This window comes from Micromys minutus, assembly GCF_963924665.1.
Source record: "Micromys minutus genome assembly, chromosome: 1".
In the NCBI taxonomy this organism is placed as follows: Eukaryota; Metazoa; Chordata; class Mammalia; order Rodentia; family Muridae; genus Micromys; species Micromys minutus.
In genome coordinates this window covers 127,685,199-127,704,912 of record NC_137969.1, presented here as the reverse complement: position 1 = coordinate 127,704,912, position 19,714 = coordinate 127,685,199, and the positions used below count along the sequence as shown (strand labels likewise).

Genomic DNA, 19,714 nt, shown 5'->3' with positions numbered 1-19,714 from the left:
GTGCATTGATAAATATATTTTCTTGCTCATTCAGTTATTCAATATCAAAGGCCAAAATTCATAGATCTTGTCTGCTCTGTAAACTTTTTCAGAAGCCTTGGGATGTCATTGTATCAGTAAAGCAAGCAAAAGTAGAGTACTTATGGAAGGATCTTGAACAATGCTGTGAAGCAAAGAAAAATATTTTTTCTTTGTTCATTTTAAGATATATACTGATAAAATGCTCATGTGAAGGGGTTTTCTAAAAGGTCAAGTTCACAATTTCATCCATGCAAAGTTAGTAATCTTGGGAGTTACTGGCCACTTGGTGCATATTGTTAATAATTTGTAAAGAAGACAGATAACCAGTGTTTCTATCACAAACATACAGAAGCAAGGTGCTCAAGGTAAAACCTTTTGCAGATGGTGGATGTCTTTATGAGAGGCTGGCAAGCTGTGGTCTGCCATTTTTACTGATGAATACTTGTCTCCAAAATATGTTAAAATGTACAGTATTTTAAACACAATTATTTATATTCCCAAGGAAAATGAATTAGAAGTAAGTGACAAGAAATGAGAAGAATTTAATTCTTTTTCTAAAGTATAGAATATTTTATTCAGGGCATGGGGAGGGGAGCTGAGGGAGTAAGGTCAGAGAAAGGAATGGGGGGGGAGTAGAGGTAGGCCATGAGCAAGTGGAGAGAGGGTGGAGGGGAATGTGGAGAGAAGGGAGCAGGAGCAAGGAGGCTAGGACAAATTTGCTTCTTAAAATGTAAAATTAAGTCATGAGAATGCTCATGGTGAAATATTTTATCTTATTATCCAGTGGTTTGGAATTGCTTTGTAGAAAACCAGACACCCTGTTAAAAAATTACTAACACTGTTTCTCTCCCTGAAACGCCCATATTTGTTCTTGTTTTCATTTTTTAATTTTCGAAATCATAATTACATTTATCCTGTCTACTTCATCCCTTCAAAACCATACCATATACCTGTCCATATTCTTCAAATTCATGGCCTCTGCTTTGGCTCATTGTTCTTAGGTGCATATGGGTGTGTGTGTGTGTGTGTGCTTATTCCTGAATACAAATTTTTTAGTTATGTTTCTATAATGTTATGTATGTGCACATATGTGTTCAGGGCTGTGTACTTGGCACTGAACAAGGAGTTGGTGAGTTCCTCCAGGGGACGACCTCCCCTTCTACTCCTCACTCTCCTCACTGGCTGACAGTTCTATGTGTAGGGTTGAGGTCTCATGAGGCTTCCATCTTTCAGTGTGTTGCATCCACTAGGATTGTCCTTGTTCAGTACATGTATGGGCAGCCATGATGGTAAGACATTAAGGGCTTGGCCTCAGTTAATATTACGAGACAAAATGTCACAGCTTTTACAGTCTTACTGCTTCTTTGACAATGTTCACAAATTCCAGTACCTTGGGTCTTTCTAATGCCCATCTCATGCATCATCATTTTGGGGAGATCATCTTTACATTAATTATTAAACAACACTTTGGTCTCCTAACAGAGTGCTTTGTGCTGACTTTTACCATCTGTGCATTTGAAAAACACATCTGAAAGTAGAGATTTGTAAATTTTTTATGTAGTTGTGAATGTTCACTTGATTCCATTGTCTATGTATTCCTTCAAGTAAGACTGCTTATTGAAAAGTTTATTGTTTATTTACTTGCTGGCTTTTAAAGTTATCTCTCTGTTAAACCTATTTGTACTTTTACTCCTGTATGCTGCATTTAGAAAGGCAGTTAACCTAGCTTCTCTCTATACTTATTATGTACATGTACAGGTATAAATTATGTTTGAAAAAATATTCATATTTATTTAGAATTTTTAAAATGCTGTGCATTCCATGTCCTTCCAAACTTAAGTTCTTCATTTTATATGTATATATGTTTGTGTTTTTACATTTTTAAGTTTTATCTCCTATTAATAACAAACCTAAGTTTTGCTTTTAAAATGGTGAAGATTGCAATTGGATAGATTGCTCAGTGGACTAATATGTCGGGGTAGAAGCATAGGGACTTGAGTTCAGTTCCCCAGAATCCACATGGATAGACATCATCAGTGACACAATCATGAGACCCTAGCACTGTGTAAGCAGAGACAGATCACAGATGTTCCTTGGCCAACCAGTCTTAAGAACTGCTGCTGATCTCAAGGTTCACTGACAGAAATCAATCAATCAATTAATCAATCAATCAATCGAGTGAACAGCTACAGAATAAATAACACAATGTCTAAGGACTGGCCTCTGGCTTCCACATTAAAGTGAACATTCAGTATGCACAAAAACACATGCACACACACACATACACACACACTCACATGGACATGGACATCAGCAATATATATATATATACATGTGTATATATATATATAAATGCATATGCAAATGCTAAACATGAAAGCTAATTGCTTTGGCATATTAAACCTTAAAACACTGGTATTTTTCTGTAATCATAGCTTAAGTATTAAATTGCTAAATGTAAACATAGGGAAGCATCATCTTTCTAAATATTAATGATCTTCAAAGCCATCCTTACTTTTGTTCTCCCACCCGTACTATGGATGCATTTAATTCTCATTGAAATATGCATGGTAGATAGTATATCATAATGATCATGAAGTGATTAAATAATTGCCCACAGGACCAGTAATCTATTTTCTTCATTTTTATGACAGGTGAATACATTGTTATGACAGTTTACTTCCACCTCAGACGGAAGATGGGATATTTTATGATTCAGACATATATCCCATGCATCATGACAGTGATCCTTTCTCAAGTTTCCTTCTGGATCAATAAGGAGTCTGTTCCAGCTAGAACTGTATTTGGTAATTTCCATTTATTTTATGGGAGGGGGATATTTTTGTCCACATTACAGTTTTGATGATGATTCATGGAAAGAACCCTTTGATACTTCTAAGAAAATATTATATACTAGTTCACCAAACTAAACCGAATAAGGAACTATTTATGCTTTCACTTCTATGTCAACATAACACACTGCTGCTTAGGGAAAAGGGCAGTCTGTCCCTTCTGATGGCTTCGCAGATTTCCCTTTTGAGAACCAGATGGAAATGTGGGTATAATTTCACCCTCAGTGACATCCTTGGGCTTCTAGCATAATGCTGTGTAATTGAATTAAAATTATGTCTAGGTGTTAAAATGGAATGCACAGACAGCTTAAAACAAAACAAATCAAAGACACGGCCGACTGCACATGAAAGCCTTAGAGCAACTTAGGTTTTAGTGAAGAGAAGCAAAATCCCAATGGCTTAAGTAGATGGAAAGGGAAGGTATTCTTTGTATAGTCTGTCTGCTCTACTGCAATCTGTGAGCAGGACTTCCATTGTTTGCTAAACCAGTATTTATTTTCTTATTGTGGTTCCTCTACAGTATTTCATATGTTAAGCCACTTGAAACGTATAGGTCTAACACTTTTGTGTTAAGTCTATTTTGTGTAAGTTTTTGCATCAGGGTTACATTTATATCATGATAGTTATAGTTAAATCTATTTTGATACAGTTATCTGTTTTTTTATGCTTTATCAATTTTATCAACATTATCCAGTGTTGAGAAAAGAAGAAAATGATCAGACGTTTTCCAGGATAGAGATAGGTCTCCCAAGATATTCTGATTTTTTTTTCAGTTATTAGAATTTAATTGTGGGCACAACGTTTATAATAATATAACTGTGGAAAGGCTGGTGAGGAGCTTGTGTGAACCTTCGATCTTACTTGGCTATGACCACAATACCCAACCAAAAGCCCAGCAGGCAAAGGTTTGTTATGGCTCATTGTTTAAGACAATACAAAGCAGCAGAGCTGACCCAAAAAGGAGAATAAAACACCTGTTGTCATGGTGATGGAGAAAATGCATTCCGCCCAACACCAGGATTCAGGTATCTCTCACAAGCTCTCTAATGATGGACTCCATCAGCCTCCTAATGTTTCCTCAGCCTTCACCACAGCACTATGAGCTGAGGATAGAAAATTCAAAAATGATCCTCTGGGAACATTTCAGACTCAACCACATCATTTGCTATCTTCAGAATGTTGGGGTGTCCTTTAGAAACTTGCAGTACTCCTACAAATGTATTTCTTCCACATCTATCAGTGTGTATGTAAATTTGAAAGTATTTGAATTATTATCAAAACTTATACATTGAGCTGGTGTTAGAGACAGGGTTTGATCTAAGGCAGATAGTGAGCAGGAATGGATGTTCTAGCTACTTCATAATGTTATGAAAATTTAATTAAATAATTGCAAATTGCAACTGTAAAATTCCCTGCTAAATATATATGTAAAATGAAATGTTCATCTAAGGATTAGATAATAACATTGAAAGGATAGAATTTAAAATGTAAATATTTCACATATTTTCCATGAATTATGTTAATATATTTTCCATTAGGAAGTAGTGAAGATTTTAAAAATATTTTATTACATTTTTTAAAAAAAATTCCAATACTATCCTTTGGTAAAAATCACCACTACCAACAATTCCATCTCACTCCTCCCACAGTGAGCCTTTGCCATTTTTCCTCTTTCAAATTTATGTCCTTTGTCATTTTAGAAATAATAACCCACAAAGTTCAACCACACTTATTACCCGGGCCACACTCTTAGAGAAAACAAACACTTCCTCATCAAGGAACCATCAACTGTCAGTGAACATCAGTGAGGGTGTGGGACATGTGATCCTCTTCCTACTAGAATATTGACTGCCTTGATCCATGCAAGCAACCAGAATTGTGGTGAGCTCATGTCATGTCCAGAAGACACTGTATTGAGCCAGCACTCAACATATTGCTTAATGTTTCTTATCTATCTATCTATCTATCTATCTATCTATCTATCTATCTATCTATTTATCTATCTACCTATCTATCTATCTATCTTTCTATCTACCTATCTGCCTATCTATCTATTAGGCTTTCTGCTTATCCTCTCCTCTGTTATCTATCTATCTATCTATCTATCTATCTATCTATCTATCTATCCATCCACCCATTTATCCATCCATCCATCCATCCATCCATCCATCCATCCATCCATCTATCATCTATCTATCTTCATACAACAGAATTCAGTAGGCACTAATTACACAGAGGAAAATGTGCCTCCTCCCACCCCCAAAGCAGAAACCATATATTGTCAAATAAAAAGTGCTGTGCCAGATGTGGGATAACACCCCTCAAATTGTTGCTTAGGTATGTTTCGGAAACTCTCCCAAGTAATACAGGTTGTTGATACAGAACACAATAGTAAGAACCTGACCCTATCAATAAAAATAGAGGATACTTTAGTCACCCAACATGGAGGAATCAGGTTGGTATTGAGAAGAAGTTTTCTTTTTGCCAGCAAGCTTTTATAGTACTGGAGGTGGTGTTGTAGCTGGGGAGGAATGTCATCAGCAGTCTCACCCAGCTGTGAACTCTATGAACTACAACAATGGTGAAAATGGCAAGATATTTCTATGGGTATAATAGTGGCATGAACATTGTGGGGGCAACAAAGCACTTTCTGATCGCATTTCAGGCCTGCTCTCTAGGAGAAAGCTCCAGGGGTGAACCTACTACTATGATTACGCTAAGTGCATATAATATTAAACTGCCTCTAAGTTTGTATTTCCATAGCCATGAATTAGTGTAGCTTTCAAACACTATCAGAGTGATTTCATTGTGCAGTGGACATCGTAAATACTCACATTTGAACAAACAGCAGTTAATAATATAGACGGAAGAATCATTCACAAATGGGACATCAATATTAATCATATCCTCAAAAACCTCAGAGACAATCACAGAAGCAGGGGTTGTCGTATTCAAAGAACTCAACTCCTGAGGGTTTAAAGAATGCTTAATATAGCATACTTCTTCTATATTCTCTCCCTTGCATACCTGGCAAAGAGGAGAGTCCTTTTCTTCTATTTCCATAGTTGTAAAGAAATTGTTTTTCTGTGTGCACCTCAATATAGTCTCTAGTTCTTAGCATTCTTCATCTTATTTAATTATTTGGAGCCTTTACAAACCATGTTCAGAGGCTGCCTGACTGGTCAAACAGGGCTAAGAACAATATGCAAGTCCTTTAGCTTGCTTGTTCTGGTATAGAATAGTCAAGGGGTCAGGAAAATGGTTCTCTTCCTGAGTTTGGATCCTCAGCATCCATGTGACATTATGGACAGTGGCAAGTTGTGTAAAAGGCTTGCACTATTGAGGGTGGTTGACCAGATAAGCAAATCCTTGGAGCTCTCTGGCCAGACTGCATAGTCAAGACCTCGAGGTTCAGGCTAAGTGGCAGTCTGTCACAGAAATTAAGGTCATAAGAAAAACAACAACCATTTTCCTTGGCCTCAATGAGTAAGCTCACATGCAGACATATACCACATTCTCACACAAAACTTAAACTTTCTGCACCTGACATCATGAAAATGTTTAAATTCTGTATTTCTACTAAAATTTACCAATAAATTCACTAGGATATATATCACACTTATGTGCCCTTGAGAGTTTAGCAGGAAATCATGGCCTCCCATTGATATCCATGAAGGTCAGGAAGTGATGTTACACATACCGATGTTTGATTCTGACCCTGGTGCCAGCTAGTCACTATGCTGTTCGGTAGGTTACTTCTGCCTGCTTACTCACATGTTCCTACAGGCTGAATTGCTTCAGCTCTTGGTGTTACTGTAAAGATTAAATGCATTCATCTCAGTAAAACATTTGAAAAATTTTAGCCAATAATATATATATAATTTCATTATAGCTGGTTGATAAATTTACTTGTCTGTAGGTAACAGAAATATCCAATGATGTGGGAGGAGAGCATCAGAGAGAAGCTGAAACAGCAGACCTCAGCCATTTCCTGTAAACACAGGACAAGAAATTAAGCAGTGTAGAAAAATACTAATAGTACTGGCTTCAATAGTGAGCCAATGAACACTGTGGGGTCCTATTTCTTTACATTCACAATAGTTCAGCAAGATGGGTATCCTCAAACTTTATAGATAATGGAAGGAATACAAGGATAATAGAAATGTTTATCAAGCCATGTACTTGTCAGTGGTACACCTAAGAGATTATGGACCACAGAGAAGTCAGTCATACTATACTCACAGCAGGTATGAGCATGTAGAATTGAAGAAGGGGCTTGTGAAGAATTCCAGAACTTCCAACTGAGAATAATTTGCCAGTAGAATTTTTCATTTTGAATCTGAAATCTGCCTGCTTGCCTTAGCCTAGATCAATAATAGTTTTGATCAATCAGGAAAATCACAGCAATAATTAAGTCTTCCAAAACATAGGTTATCACAATTGTAATTATTAGACTGTTCATTGACATAGAAGTAAAGCCCTATGTGGTTGGGATCATTGACCATTTACTCTGTATAAGATACAGCTGGCTGTGAACTCAAGGTTAGCACTGAGTCACTCGCCATTTACTCTGTATGTGAGACAAGTGACTGTGAACTCCAGGTGAGCACTGTTCTTCATCTCTAGACAAACCACCTTTTCGCTCACAGACTCAGTGAGCTGGGTCACAGATAACACCAGGGAGAATGAAACTCCAAAACAGCAAAAATCTGAGAAACAGGATATGTGGAATTCTTTCCAAAGGCCTTCTATCTTGAAATTTGTCTGACTCTAAGGTTTTTTTTTTTAATTATTCCAATATGGTTAAACATTAAACGCAAGTAGAAGCCAGCTGGCATATTGAAATCATTGCTATTTCATTTTCTAGGAATGGCCAGCCAAAAATTCACTCTTGTGTACAGTCTTAGCCTACTCCTTCATTTCCTCTCTCAGCTCCTGGGCCAGCCAATATGGTGCCTATTCAGCATTCTAAATTCACAGATTGGCATCAATAGTTGAACACACAAAAATAATTATGCCTTTGAAATATCTTCAGGGTGAGATTCTTACCCAGAGAGTTGGCGTCTGTGTGCTGCTCCATCCGTGTTTATTTTGCTGAGAGCTCTACCTGAAATTAAAGGGGATAAGCACATGCCTACATTTCTACTATTTGCTTCATATCTGAACACAAGATGGAGGACATTTTAATATCTAAAATGATTGCATGTTTTAAAGCAATTTTGAGACACCTTATCTTGTTGTCAACCAACATTCCTAACTTTCCCAACATTTATATGACAACCATACTATCTAGAGGGTCATTCCATAAACAAAACAACAGTGAAAGAGAAAATGAGGACAGCAATACATTGCATGCTTTTATATTGGCATAAGCAATATGATTTAATGTAAGCTATCATCCTGATTCTGAGAAGTTGGATGTTATTACTAAAATCGTAACTCAGGAATGACCTTAGTCTTTTCCTTCTCCACTATCACCTAGGAAGTTTTTCATATTGGCAGTAGCAGGAGAATTCTTAAGCTTCTCATATTTCAGTGTCTTTTATGGTCAGCCCAGTGTGGTTTCCGGAGGCTTTTCTGAGCACAGAGTAGTGCTTTTATTCAGAACATATTCATGTTTCTACTTGCAAGTGCTTTTAACATCATTTCTGTGGCATTAGAAGAAATCCACTGCTTACACTTAGCAGAATTTGTGGAAAGATTTTATACATTTTTATGATTCTATTTCCATTATTTTCATGTGTATTACTCTTTGGCCTATGTGTATGTCTGTGTGAGGGTGTCAGATCCCTTTGAACTTGAGTTACACACCATTGTATTCTGCCATGTGGGTGCTGGGAATTGAACCCAGGTACTCTGGACACATAACCAGTGCTCTTTTGAAACATCTCTCCAGACCCCACTTTTGAAATATTGATGGTCCATTATAGACAAATTGTTATTAATGGGAGGAAATAAAATCATTATAATTTGAAAATTTATACAGTTACGTTGGTAGTTATCTATTTCACAGTCTTCTGGAGAATTGTGCCTTTCCTGTGACATTTATTTTAATTTTATTAGATACTCTCTGCATTTACATTTGAATGATATCCCCCACCCTGCTCCCATCTTTCCTCCCCCTCCTCTTGTCTTCACGAAGGTTCCCTCTCTCCTAATCACCCTCTCCACTTCAGTGCCTTGGCATTCCCCTACATTGGGAAAACATGCCCTCCTTGGACCAAAAGCCTCTTCTCACATTGAGGCCTATAGGCTTTTTCTTCTGGAAAAAGACCAACAAAGTCATTATGAGCTAGTGTGCCATTAGAGAAGACATAGAGTCAATCTACCTGTATAAATGGAACAATGTCTTTAAAAATATACTTCAGGGGCTGAAGAGATAGATGACTTAGGTGTTAAAAGTACTTCCTGCTATGCTAGAGGACTCACATGTTTTCCAGCATCCACATCAAGAAGTTTATAATAGATTGTCACTCTAGCTCCAGGGGATCCAATAGGCCAGTGTGGCCTTTGGTCATCTGCACATATGGCTGACACATCATATATACCCATTTGTGTATATATGCATACACATATGCATATTATAAACATATATATATATATATATATATATATATATATATATATATACACATAATTCTCACAATTTACTTTAGGCTAAAAGATGCTTAAGATCGCCAAAGAACTTATGTAATATACATTTATGTATACATTTATAATGTGCTTCAAAATTTTGTAGCTCACGTGATATACAGAGGCTCTGAATTTTCATCTTCTAGGAACCAATAGCTTAGGAAGGGACTGGAACTGGCGAAAAGATTGGGCACAATCCAAACAGCCATTTTTGCTCATTGCCCATTTGAGATGCATCTGGCATGACTGATGATTCCTCAAGCAGTATTCAACATGGTGTCTCTTAAGTACACTCCACCCAATCAAACTGGAAGCAGGCTGTGTAGATATTTTTCCCCAAAGACCTTCTAACTTGAAATTTGTCTATGTCTGCTAATTATTCCAGCATGGCTAAGCCTTAAACATGAATGGAGCATATTGAAACCATTGCTTTCATCTCCTTGGAACGGTCTTAGGCTAGTCCCACATTCCTATCTAAGCTCACATGTGAGAAATAGTAAAGAAGACAGTACAGGGTAGAATATGATCAGAGCCTAAGTTCAAGACACAGTATTGATTCTTGGAATCAAAATAGAAATATTCCTTTACTTCTGGAAAGTTTTTCTATATATCCAGTGTGCCCAGTTTTCCATTCCTATCTGAGAGTCACTGTTTCAATTAATCAACGTTCTTGGGAGGCATAAATTCTTCAGGTATACTGTTTCAGATTCCAATATACAATCAATGTAGTCTATATGGCTTACGTATGTCTATTCCCATAGAACACTTAGAATGTACAAAGAAGTCCCAGTGAATTTTCCAATCTTGAGTCAGTTTACATTAAACTGATGATTACAGGATCCAGGCATTGAGCATATCTGTCTCTTATTCCAAAATCTGTGCTAATTTCACTGAAACAGAAGAACCCAATTCCTCTCTCAAAGGTGGTGGGTTTCAGTCAATAATTTTGACAACTCCATCCCACCTCTTCCTTTTGGGTTAGCCTTTTTTTTCCCTCACTCTCTCTCATAAAACCAGCAATCCAATGTTTTATCTCTTTGCTTTTTTGCATTAAAGGAATAACTACAGTCCTCACGATGACCACCCTAAGCATCAGTGCGCGGCATTCTTTGCCCAAAGTGTCCTATGCGACTGCCATGGATTGGTTCATAGCTGTCTGTTTTGCTTTTGTATTTTCGGCTCTTATTGAGTTTGCTGCTGTCAACTATTTCACCAACATTCAAATGCAAAAAGCCAAAAAGAAGATCTCAAAGCCTCCTCCAGAAGTCCCTGCTGCTCCAGTGCTGAGGGAAAAACATACAGAAACAGCTCTTCAGGTATTTGACTTTATTTCCTTTTTTTCTGAGGTCTTGTCTGCTTGGTCGAATTTTTTGTTGCCAAAGGAGGCAGAGAGCATGAAAATATCAAAGACAATTTCAAAGAACGGTTGAGGTTTAGGAAAGTATAAAGTGATAATATGTACATTGATATTTTATTTTTGCAATTGTTCTAGTTATTCGAGGTTATGATATACTATATTTTGATAACATTTACCCTGATTCTAATTCGTCCCAAGGTCCAACTCTCTTTCTGTACACACCCAAATTTGTGTACTTTTATTTTTTAAAAAATCAAATATAATTTGTGCTGGTTATATATTCTTTGATGTATGACTTTCTTTGACACCTGGCCTACTTACCAGGGTACACAGTTTAAAAAGAAAGCTAACTTTCACTCTCCCAGAAGCTATCGGTTGCAAATCTTCTCTCCACGCTGGGATTTTATCCAATTTGAGCTGCAACAGGTCTTGTTGTGTGTTTTCATAACAACTCTATTTTCTTATGTGATGTCTGTACTTCTAAATTCACAACAGTGTTTCCTGGTAGTCATTCATCACCTTGGGAGCTTATATTCTTTCTGTTCCCTAAGCCATAATGATCCCTGGGTCTTGGGAACAAGGGAATGTTAATATCGATATTACGTTTAAGGCTGAGTATTTTGCTCTTATTCTTTGTACCTTAATGTGTCTCAGTGTGTCAATCACCATCTACAGGAAGAAGAAATTTAGTCTGAACAGGGTTGAAAGATTCAGTGTGAATTTAAGGAGTTACAAAGAGTCTATCCAACACTATGGCCAGTTAGTAGACTATAACGTTTATAACTTACCTAGGTCAAGGTTCTTGACTCCCGTAATGGAGCCAGGTACATGTTTTATCTTGTGGGCTGGACCTTAAGTCTAATCAGAAACTGAGTAGTACTACTATGCTATTATGGCCATTATTGAGTGGATGGGTTTATCCTGTCAGGCCAGGTATTGTAACTCTCAGACTTCATAGCTGCAAACACTGGTAAATCTCTTTCTTCTGAACTACCATTAAAAGTACCTTCTAAAATGATGGAACCTAATCCATAGGGACGAAACAACCATCTCATTACTAGTTTGATTTCTTCATGTTCTATGAGTTAAGTATCTGATGTTCCTAGCAACAGGGTCTTACTGTCAAGTCCTGAAGAGTAACCAAGAAAAATATCAATACCCTCTAATGTTTGGGGTCAGTGGGACCCTGCTGACCAGGAACCCTGAAAGAAATAGACCATTCTTTCATAAAAGCTTTTACAAAATAATTTGTTAACGTGTGGTGTCTTTTTTTTTTTCATTTTCTTTTTTTTTAATTTATTTAAAAAAAACAAATATAAAAGACCAAATTTTAAGCATTTTTGCATAAATGTATACGAATACATTTTTGTCAGTGATTGGCTTTTTTTTTTTTAAAGGATTGATATTCTGCATTAAGGTCTTACTAGTTACAATGAGCAAAAAGTACATGTAAGACAGGATGTAATTCAAAATTAGTCAAAGTATTCTTGGTGTGTAAGGACTGAGTATAATTTTTTTTTCTCTTGAACTTCACACAGTCTCTGAGTTGTTTCTGGGGTAGGCTGAGCTTTCTGGGGTTAGTATCCCATTATCAGTGACTGCATATTATGTCTGTTCTTTTGTGACTGGGTTATCTCACTCAGGATGATATTCTCTAGATGCAACCATTTTCTTAAGAATTTGGTTAAGTCATTGTTTCTGATAGCTGAGTTGTACTCCATTGTGTAAATGTACCACAATTTTTTTATCCATTCATCTACTGAAGGACATCTGGGTTCTTTCCAGCTTCTGGCTATTATAAATAGAGCTGCTATGAACATTGTGGTGCATGCGTCTTTGTTGTATATTGGAGTGTCTCGGGGTATATGCCTAGTAGTGGAATAGCTGGATCTTCAGGTAGTACTATGTCCAATTTTCTGAGGAATCTCCAGACTGATTTCCAGAGTGGTTGTATCAGTTTACAACCCCACCAACAGTGGAGAAGTGTTCCTCTTTCTCCACAACCTCATCAGCATCTGCTGTCATCTGAGTTTTGGATCTTGGCCAATCTGACTGGTGTGAGGTGGAATCTCAGGGTTGTTTTGATTTGCATTTCCCTGGTGGCTAAGGATGCTGAGCACTTCCTTAGATGTTTCTCAGCCATTCGATATTCCTCAATTGAGAACGTTTTGTTTAGCTCTGTACCCCAATTTTAATAGGGTTGTTTGATGCTCTGGTGTTTAGCTTTTTGAGTTTTTTGTATACCTTGGATATTAGGCCTCTATCTAATGTGGAGTTGGTAAAGATCTTTTCCCATTCTGTTGGCTGCCGTTTTGTTTTCTTGACAGTGTCCTTAGCCTTACAGAAACTTGGTAATCTCATTAAGTCCCATTTGTTAATCTTTGACCTTAGAACACGAGCCATTGGTGTTTTGTTCAGAAAATTTTCTCCTGTGCCTATGTGTTCTAAGGTTTCCCCTACTTTCTCATATAGTTTCAGTGTATCTTAACCTGTGGTGTCTTGTAGATGCTTTATCAACCCATTATAGAATAACTCTATTCATTCATTTATTTATTTATTTATTTATTTATTTATTTATTCATATTTTAGAAATCTTCTATGGTGGTAAGCTTCCATATGACTTTTTGAAAGGTATTTATAATAAATTATTTTTCTGATACCTCACCCCTACCTTGCACTCCAAACCTCAACCCGGAACTTGAACAGTTGTTTCTAATATATTGGTATTTTAAAGCAGTGGTCATAGATGATGTATATGTGACCATGATAGGTCACTCAAGGATATTTTATATGTTTGTTTGTATGAAAGATATTTTGATTTTTTACAGAAATGGGTAAAATGGAACACACCCTGTTAGGGAGAACCTGTGATGATGTTGAGAGAGCTGCAAAGGCCGTGTTTTGTAGATTTTATTGGCCAAAGTAAAATGGTGATCCTTTATTACTGTGTCCCTGCATTTCCTATGGGACTGCTTGAATGTATTAAAGAAGAAGAAGAATTCTAGCAACAAAGGATCCATAGTTATAGCTGATCTATATACAAATAAGTAGCTCATTCTCCAAGGGACATACAAATCTAAGAGAATGTAGAAAACACAACAAAACCAACTGTGTTTTTTTTTTTCATCTTACTTATCAAAGATTCATTTTTTAATTGAATACTTTTGCACATGGATCTTATTGTATAGAAGCGACAAGATGTACAAGGACATGGATAATCAGGCAGGAAGAATCTTCTCCCCTTTCCTTCCTCTCAAACTACTCTGCTTTGTCTCTATGGCTGTCTTTAATTTCCTTCTATCTGTCTTCTTTTTCGGATAAACAGACAGATCTCAGAGGTAAACTACACCTAGGCAATTGTAATGTCCACAAATAGCACCATAAAGCCGCTTGGGTTGCACTGACCCAACCCAAAATGTACTAGCAATCATCAACTGTTTTTCCTTTGGAAAGTGATAGCTCTTTTGTGCACTTTTTGATAGCACCCTGCGTTTGTACACTTACTCATTATACACATAGGTCTTTAAGGGCAGCGATGGTCCAGACTACAAATCAGGAATCAGGAATGTATATCTTAAAGCCAGCAAACATTCTACCCTATGGAAATTCCATTTATTTCTAAGTGGCAAGGGAGTGGAGACACATGGTTCATTTTAATGTGAGCAATGAAACATTTGGAATATTAAACACAGAGCTATGAAGGGTCAGAAGTGGTTCGAGATTGTTGACTCTACATTTTCAATGTTAACTCTTCTGTAGGACACCCTGCACAGAGGGGGTTTCCTTTACAGAGACATCGTTAATTGGGCCAAGAAGAAGGTTAAGGTGACAACTTCCTGACTCAGACAGGAAAATGGCAGAAGCTGACCTTGCAAGTTTAACTTGTGAGAAAAGTGGTAGGGCTGTCTTAGAATCTGTATATGTTGCTCAAACATGTTAATTGGGTGAGTCAAAGAGGGGCTTTTGGTTGCTGGATTTCAATACTTTGATAGCTGAACCTTGGTAGTCAACTTCAGGAGACAAAATGGCCAAATAAAGGAACCCTCGTGGGTAGCTTTAGCAATGTAATATAATGGTTTTATTAAGGCAGAGAGAATGGGAGAGTAGGGCAAGACCTGCCAGAATCATGTTGGCCAGAGTTCCTTCAACCATTGCAGGATCAGTTTACTCAGATTTCCCCACATGCAGATGCCTTCCTCTAAGAATAAAACAAAGAACAGCTAAGAAACTGAATGCTTTACCTTAAGTTGTTTAAATAGTTTAGATTTTCATCTAAATAAACTCAAGATTTTCAGTAGGTTAGAATGTATTTGGCACACTGTTTTTCGCTTTAAAAATTACCTTTCAAGCTTTTTTCACTTGCTCTGGTAAACTCACAGCCTCCGTCTTTTGTTGATGTTCTATTATGATTCAATCTGCCATATTGAAACTACATAATCTATTTCTTGCTTCTTTTGGGTCACCAAATCTTGGGTATAGTTTACTGTTTATTATTTTTCTTTTTCTTTGCAAATATTCTATTTCTTTTATTAACTTTTATCTATTTATTAAGATAAGATTTCTCTGTGTAGTTCCAGCTATCTCAAAATTTGCTCTGTAGACCAGGCTGGCTTTGAACTCAGAGATACATCTGTATTTGCCTCAGTCCTTTACATACTGGGATTAAAGGCATGCACCACCACTGCCCAGCCCATGTGTGTTATTTTCTAATGATTGATTCATGAGTTAATTCAATTATATCTTTCTACAGATTAAATTTGTTACATTTTCAAGATATTTGTACATAAATCATATTAACTCATTTCCATTATTATTTATGAATAAAATTTCTTTTACTGAATTCACATCTATTCTAGATAGAATCCTATGATTCAAAATTTTGTGATTAATATCAGAAATATTTGCTATGTATTCTGGAGTAAAAGTTATTTGCCCCTTTGTGATAAGAATATAGAGATAATATTGAAATTTCTAGGTGTGATTTTTATTTAACTCTGCTAATTCTTTTATTGTATGCCTTCAGAAATATTTTTATTTTCTCCTGATTTAAGTTAAAAGTTATTAAAATTTAATTTTACTTAAATCACTCTTTCTTCACTTTACAAAATCCCTCATAGCCTTGACAATTTCTGAAATATGTCAAAAATTTTCCTCATAAATATTTACAGTTGCTGGTTTTTTTTTTAAATTGGACTATTTTTCACATGTGTTGAAATCAATGATTTCCAGCAGGCAAAGGTTCATAATTGCTTTACTACTGTATCAGTTTATGAATGGAGTCATAAAATAAAATGTTTTTTCCTTCCACATTAATGACTTTCCCTTGAATCCTGTTTGATTTTTAATTCTAACATCCCTCCTTCCCTCCCATCTTCTCTCCTTCCTTCTATCCTATGATCTGAGCATCAGATCTAGGCCTGTGAACATTGGGCAGGTGCTGCTGCTGAGCTAGACTCTTAGAATCCATCTTGACATTTCCGATAACATTTTCCTTCTCGATATTAACTCTTCTAATGTTTTCTGCTATTAAAGTTGTCATTTTCTCCTTTTCCTTCTGAACTCGGGAAACTCTGTCACGTTTTTATGCTGCTAGTAGTTGACTTTAAGGCCTAACGCAATGTTTTATTTGTTTTTTCCCCCAAAAGTAATTTCTTACATCTTGTCATTTTCTAACAGTATTAAAATTATAAAATAGAATAAATGTCCAGTTTAAATATTAGCTCCCCTAGCTCCAAAATGGCTTTATTCTAAGGCTCTGAAGGTTTTGAAATATATTTCATGCAACACAGGCATAGTGCTGTACACCTAAATTCATGCAACATGAAAGACTGGGGGCAAATCACATGTTTGATTTGGATACAGGCTATGCAATAAGATCTTATCTTTAAAAACTCCATTTATAATGAATTGATTCTGTTCCTTTTTGTATTTGCACCTGATGAGATTCACTGCACTGATGTAACATGGAAATATCAATGATTTAAAGTACCAGGTACTTCAACTAATCTCCCATTTGCTTTCTGCAAAATAGCTCTTGACTACAGTCCTTGCCATCTGTAGTAAAGCTTGGCTGAACTCATCAGCTTGGCTCAGTTATGATTCAGAAACTTCTCTGTGGCACAGCACACATATGTGTGCTTATAACATAAGCAGGGAACAAGAAGAAATGTATTTGAAAAAAGTTGAAGACTCAAACCACCTTAGGCTTGACAAAGATTTTAAAATAAACCCAGTCAAAGTAGTCATCCTATGTTTTCTGTCCTCTATAATGAGCACCTTGCAATCACTTAGATCTTTATGGCAATTTACTTCAAAGTGCCTGTGCTTCAGAGGCAGTGACAAATGACTTAATGCAACTAAGTTTGGCTCCCTGCTTGGCCTCAGTGACAAGTACAGCTTCCTAGGTCAAGAATATGTCAAATGGGAAATGAAATTGAGGGACAGATTCATAGAGAGAAGAAAGTACAGAAATGAAGTGGATGTGTTAGGAAAAAAAAACAAAATTTAATGTATTCCTGAAATGAAATATCCTAAGAACCCATATTGGATTAGTTTTGGACTGCCAGTAGACATTCTAATCAGACAGCCCAAACTTGTTTATTCAAACATGTTTTCTAAAACATATCATCAATTACTTCTTTGATACAAACTCTGCTTAAAACATGGTCGAGCACCTCCTTTGTAAGACCTTTTTGTTTAATGACATTTAGTTCAATGGTCCTTTTGGAGTTCTCTAGCAGTTTGGTTTATTTGACCTATAGGCTGTTAGTGGCTAGGCAGAGGCTTATGGTGACTATTTTTTTCCTCTAAGTATTGAAAAGATTATAGCTTAAAGGAATATTCATAAAAAGTAGAAAACTTTTTCTAGCAGGCAAGAGTACCTCTCAGTATCTCAATATACCTTTGGATATTTTAAGTGGCACAAATCATCTGTTCTGTTTCTGCTCATCTTTATCTTAACCCCTGACTTGAATTGATACATGAGTACCCACCATCCCTGTGACTTTTTCTCCTATATACTTACATATCTTCTTAACATAATCACTTTCTCATGGATACAGACAATTAGGATGGATGGAATGATTTGAAAGGTAATTACATATAGAATTCAAACCATCAAAGCTTTCTTAACAATGTTATATATGAATTGTTAAAGTTGGGGATTGGAGATGTGACCTAGAGGTTGAAAGGTATGAGATAGTACCTCAGGTTAGTTCGTAGCATTCACACTAGGCATTTTACAATTCCCTTTAATTCACATCCAAGGATCTATTCCTTCATCTGGCCCTTTTGGATATCTTCTCACTCATACACCCATACATATACATTTACACAGATGCATACATGGATTTTATTGGAAGTTATATCCTTTAGCCATTTTAATCTATTAAAGATGCATTAATGTTAACATGCTATATCTTATGTAAAACTGACCAGTGATGCAATTAGGATGGCAAATACTAACTGAGCTTGTAAGTCAGGTTTTACATGATGTACTCTACATGTCTTACATACCTGCAAGCACACAAGAGCTATTTTACGAAAGAAGAAACAATTATTATTCACTAACTAAGTTATATGGTCATCATAACACAGATCCAGTGTGGTAAATACAATACTAAAATTGTTCTAAATGTGTTTTATTGAAGACCTTGCATTAGAAATGTGTGTGTGTGTGGCATTTAGCAAATAAAACATAGGTATTAGAATGTTGGTGTATACATATACATATTTATATATATTCAAATATTTTATACAAGAATATACATGTATATAAATGTACATACAGAAAGAGACAGAGACAGTGATAAGCCTATGCTAGTCTTTTGTTCATAATTTTTAAATTTTCATCATTCTTTGACTCAGTTATAATGTATTTTGATAAATTTTACTTCTATTAACACGTCTCATCATTTTCCAGCTCTCACAGAACCTGTACTTACTTTCAAAAAGTTCCTCTCAATGTCATGACTTCTTAAAATGGTTTTCTCTTCATGTTTTTGTGACTCACTGAAGTCAAATTAGAGTTGCTTACATGAGAATAGGTGGGACTTCATTCAGTAGAACATGGTAACTTATCACCAGCTAAACCACTGAAGAAACGTCACCCTCCCAGTCAACAACCACTGTCAGTTGTCCCTGGGGAAAGGTTGTGCTTATAAGCACTCCCTCCATTAGCTGTGTGGTGTTAGCAGGTCATCTGTGCAGGTCTTATGCAAGTAATTGTTGCTGCAGTGACTTCATGCAATGCAACGGTCCTGTTTTACTCATACTTTTTATGAATACTTGATAATTGTATAGTATTATATATCTTTTCATTTCACACCTGATGATTTCATTGTATTGTGAGTCCTTCTGACAATAAAAGAAACTGGTATAAATAATTGAATTTACTTCTAATCATCTACAAAACAGTCACTAATTTTATCCATGTTTCACCAAAGAGGAAGTTATAAGAGTCAAGTATTCTGCCTCTCTATCCGGTAAGTGGCAAGGCTGAGATGACTGGCTGCGGTGACTGATTAGATGGGTTGGATCAGGGACATTGAGGATGGATGGATGGTGTTGACATCACTTACTAGGCAAGTGATGGGGAATGAAGTACACCTGCTGAAAAAACTAATCAGTTCAGGTTTTCACAGCAGAGCTTCATCCTTTATCACCATAGTGATGACTTTCTTTGTCTCTTCCTCAATGCATACCTCTCCCCTACATACACATCCTTCCCCATCCACCTCACTCATTTTCTCTCCTTACTTTCATTTCACTATTCTATAGTGAATGCTTTTCAGTTTTAAAGATTGGAGTCTTGCAGAGCTATTTTAAAACCAAAGAATTGTTTCTTCTGCTA

General features: G+C 36.3%; 1 protein-coding gene across 6 annotated transcripts in view; it reads left to right on the top strand.

The window, feature by feature from the left end:
- The window catches only part of GABRA4 (gamma-aminobutyric acid type A receptor subunit alpha4), a gene marked incomplete at both ends in the record, with an annotated part of 75,737 nt that overhangs the window by 19,653 nt on the left and 36,370 nt on the right, over nucleotides 1-19,714 (top strand). For 5 of the 6 annotated variants that reach the window (XM_080918119.1, XM_080918122.1, XM_080918118.1 and 2 more), the window contains 2 exons: nucleotides 2,676-2,828; nucleotides 10,563-10,822. In XM_080918119.1, the coding sequence (XP_080774245.1) occupies nucleotides 2,676-2,828; nucleotides 10,563-10,822 (413 nt within the window). The remainder of the gene's footprint in view (nucleotides 1-2,675; nucleotides 2,829-10,562; nucleotides 10,823-19,714) is intronic. The other variant, XM_080918121.1, reaches the window with a different exon arrangement.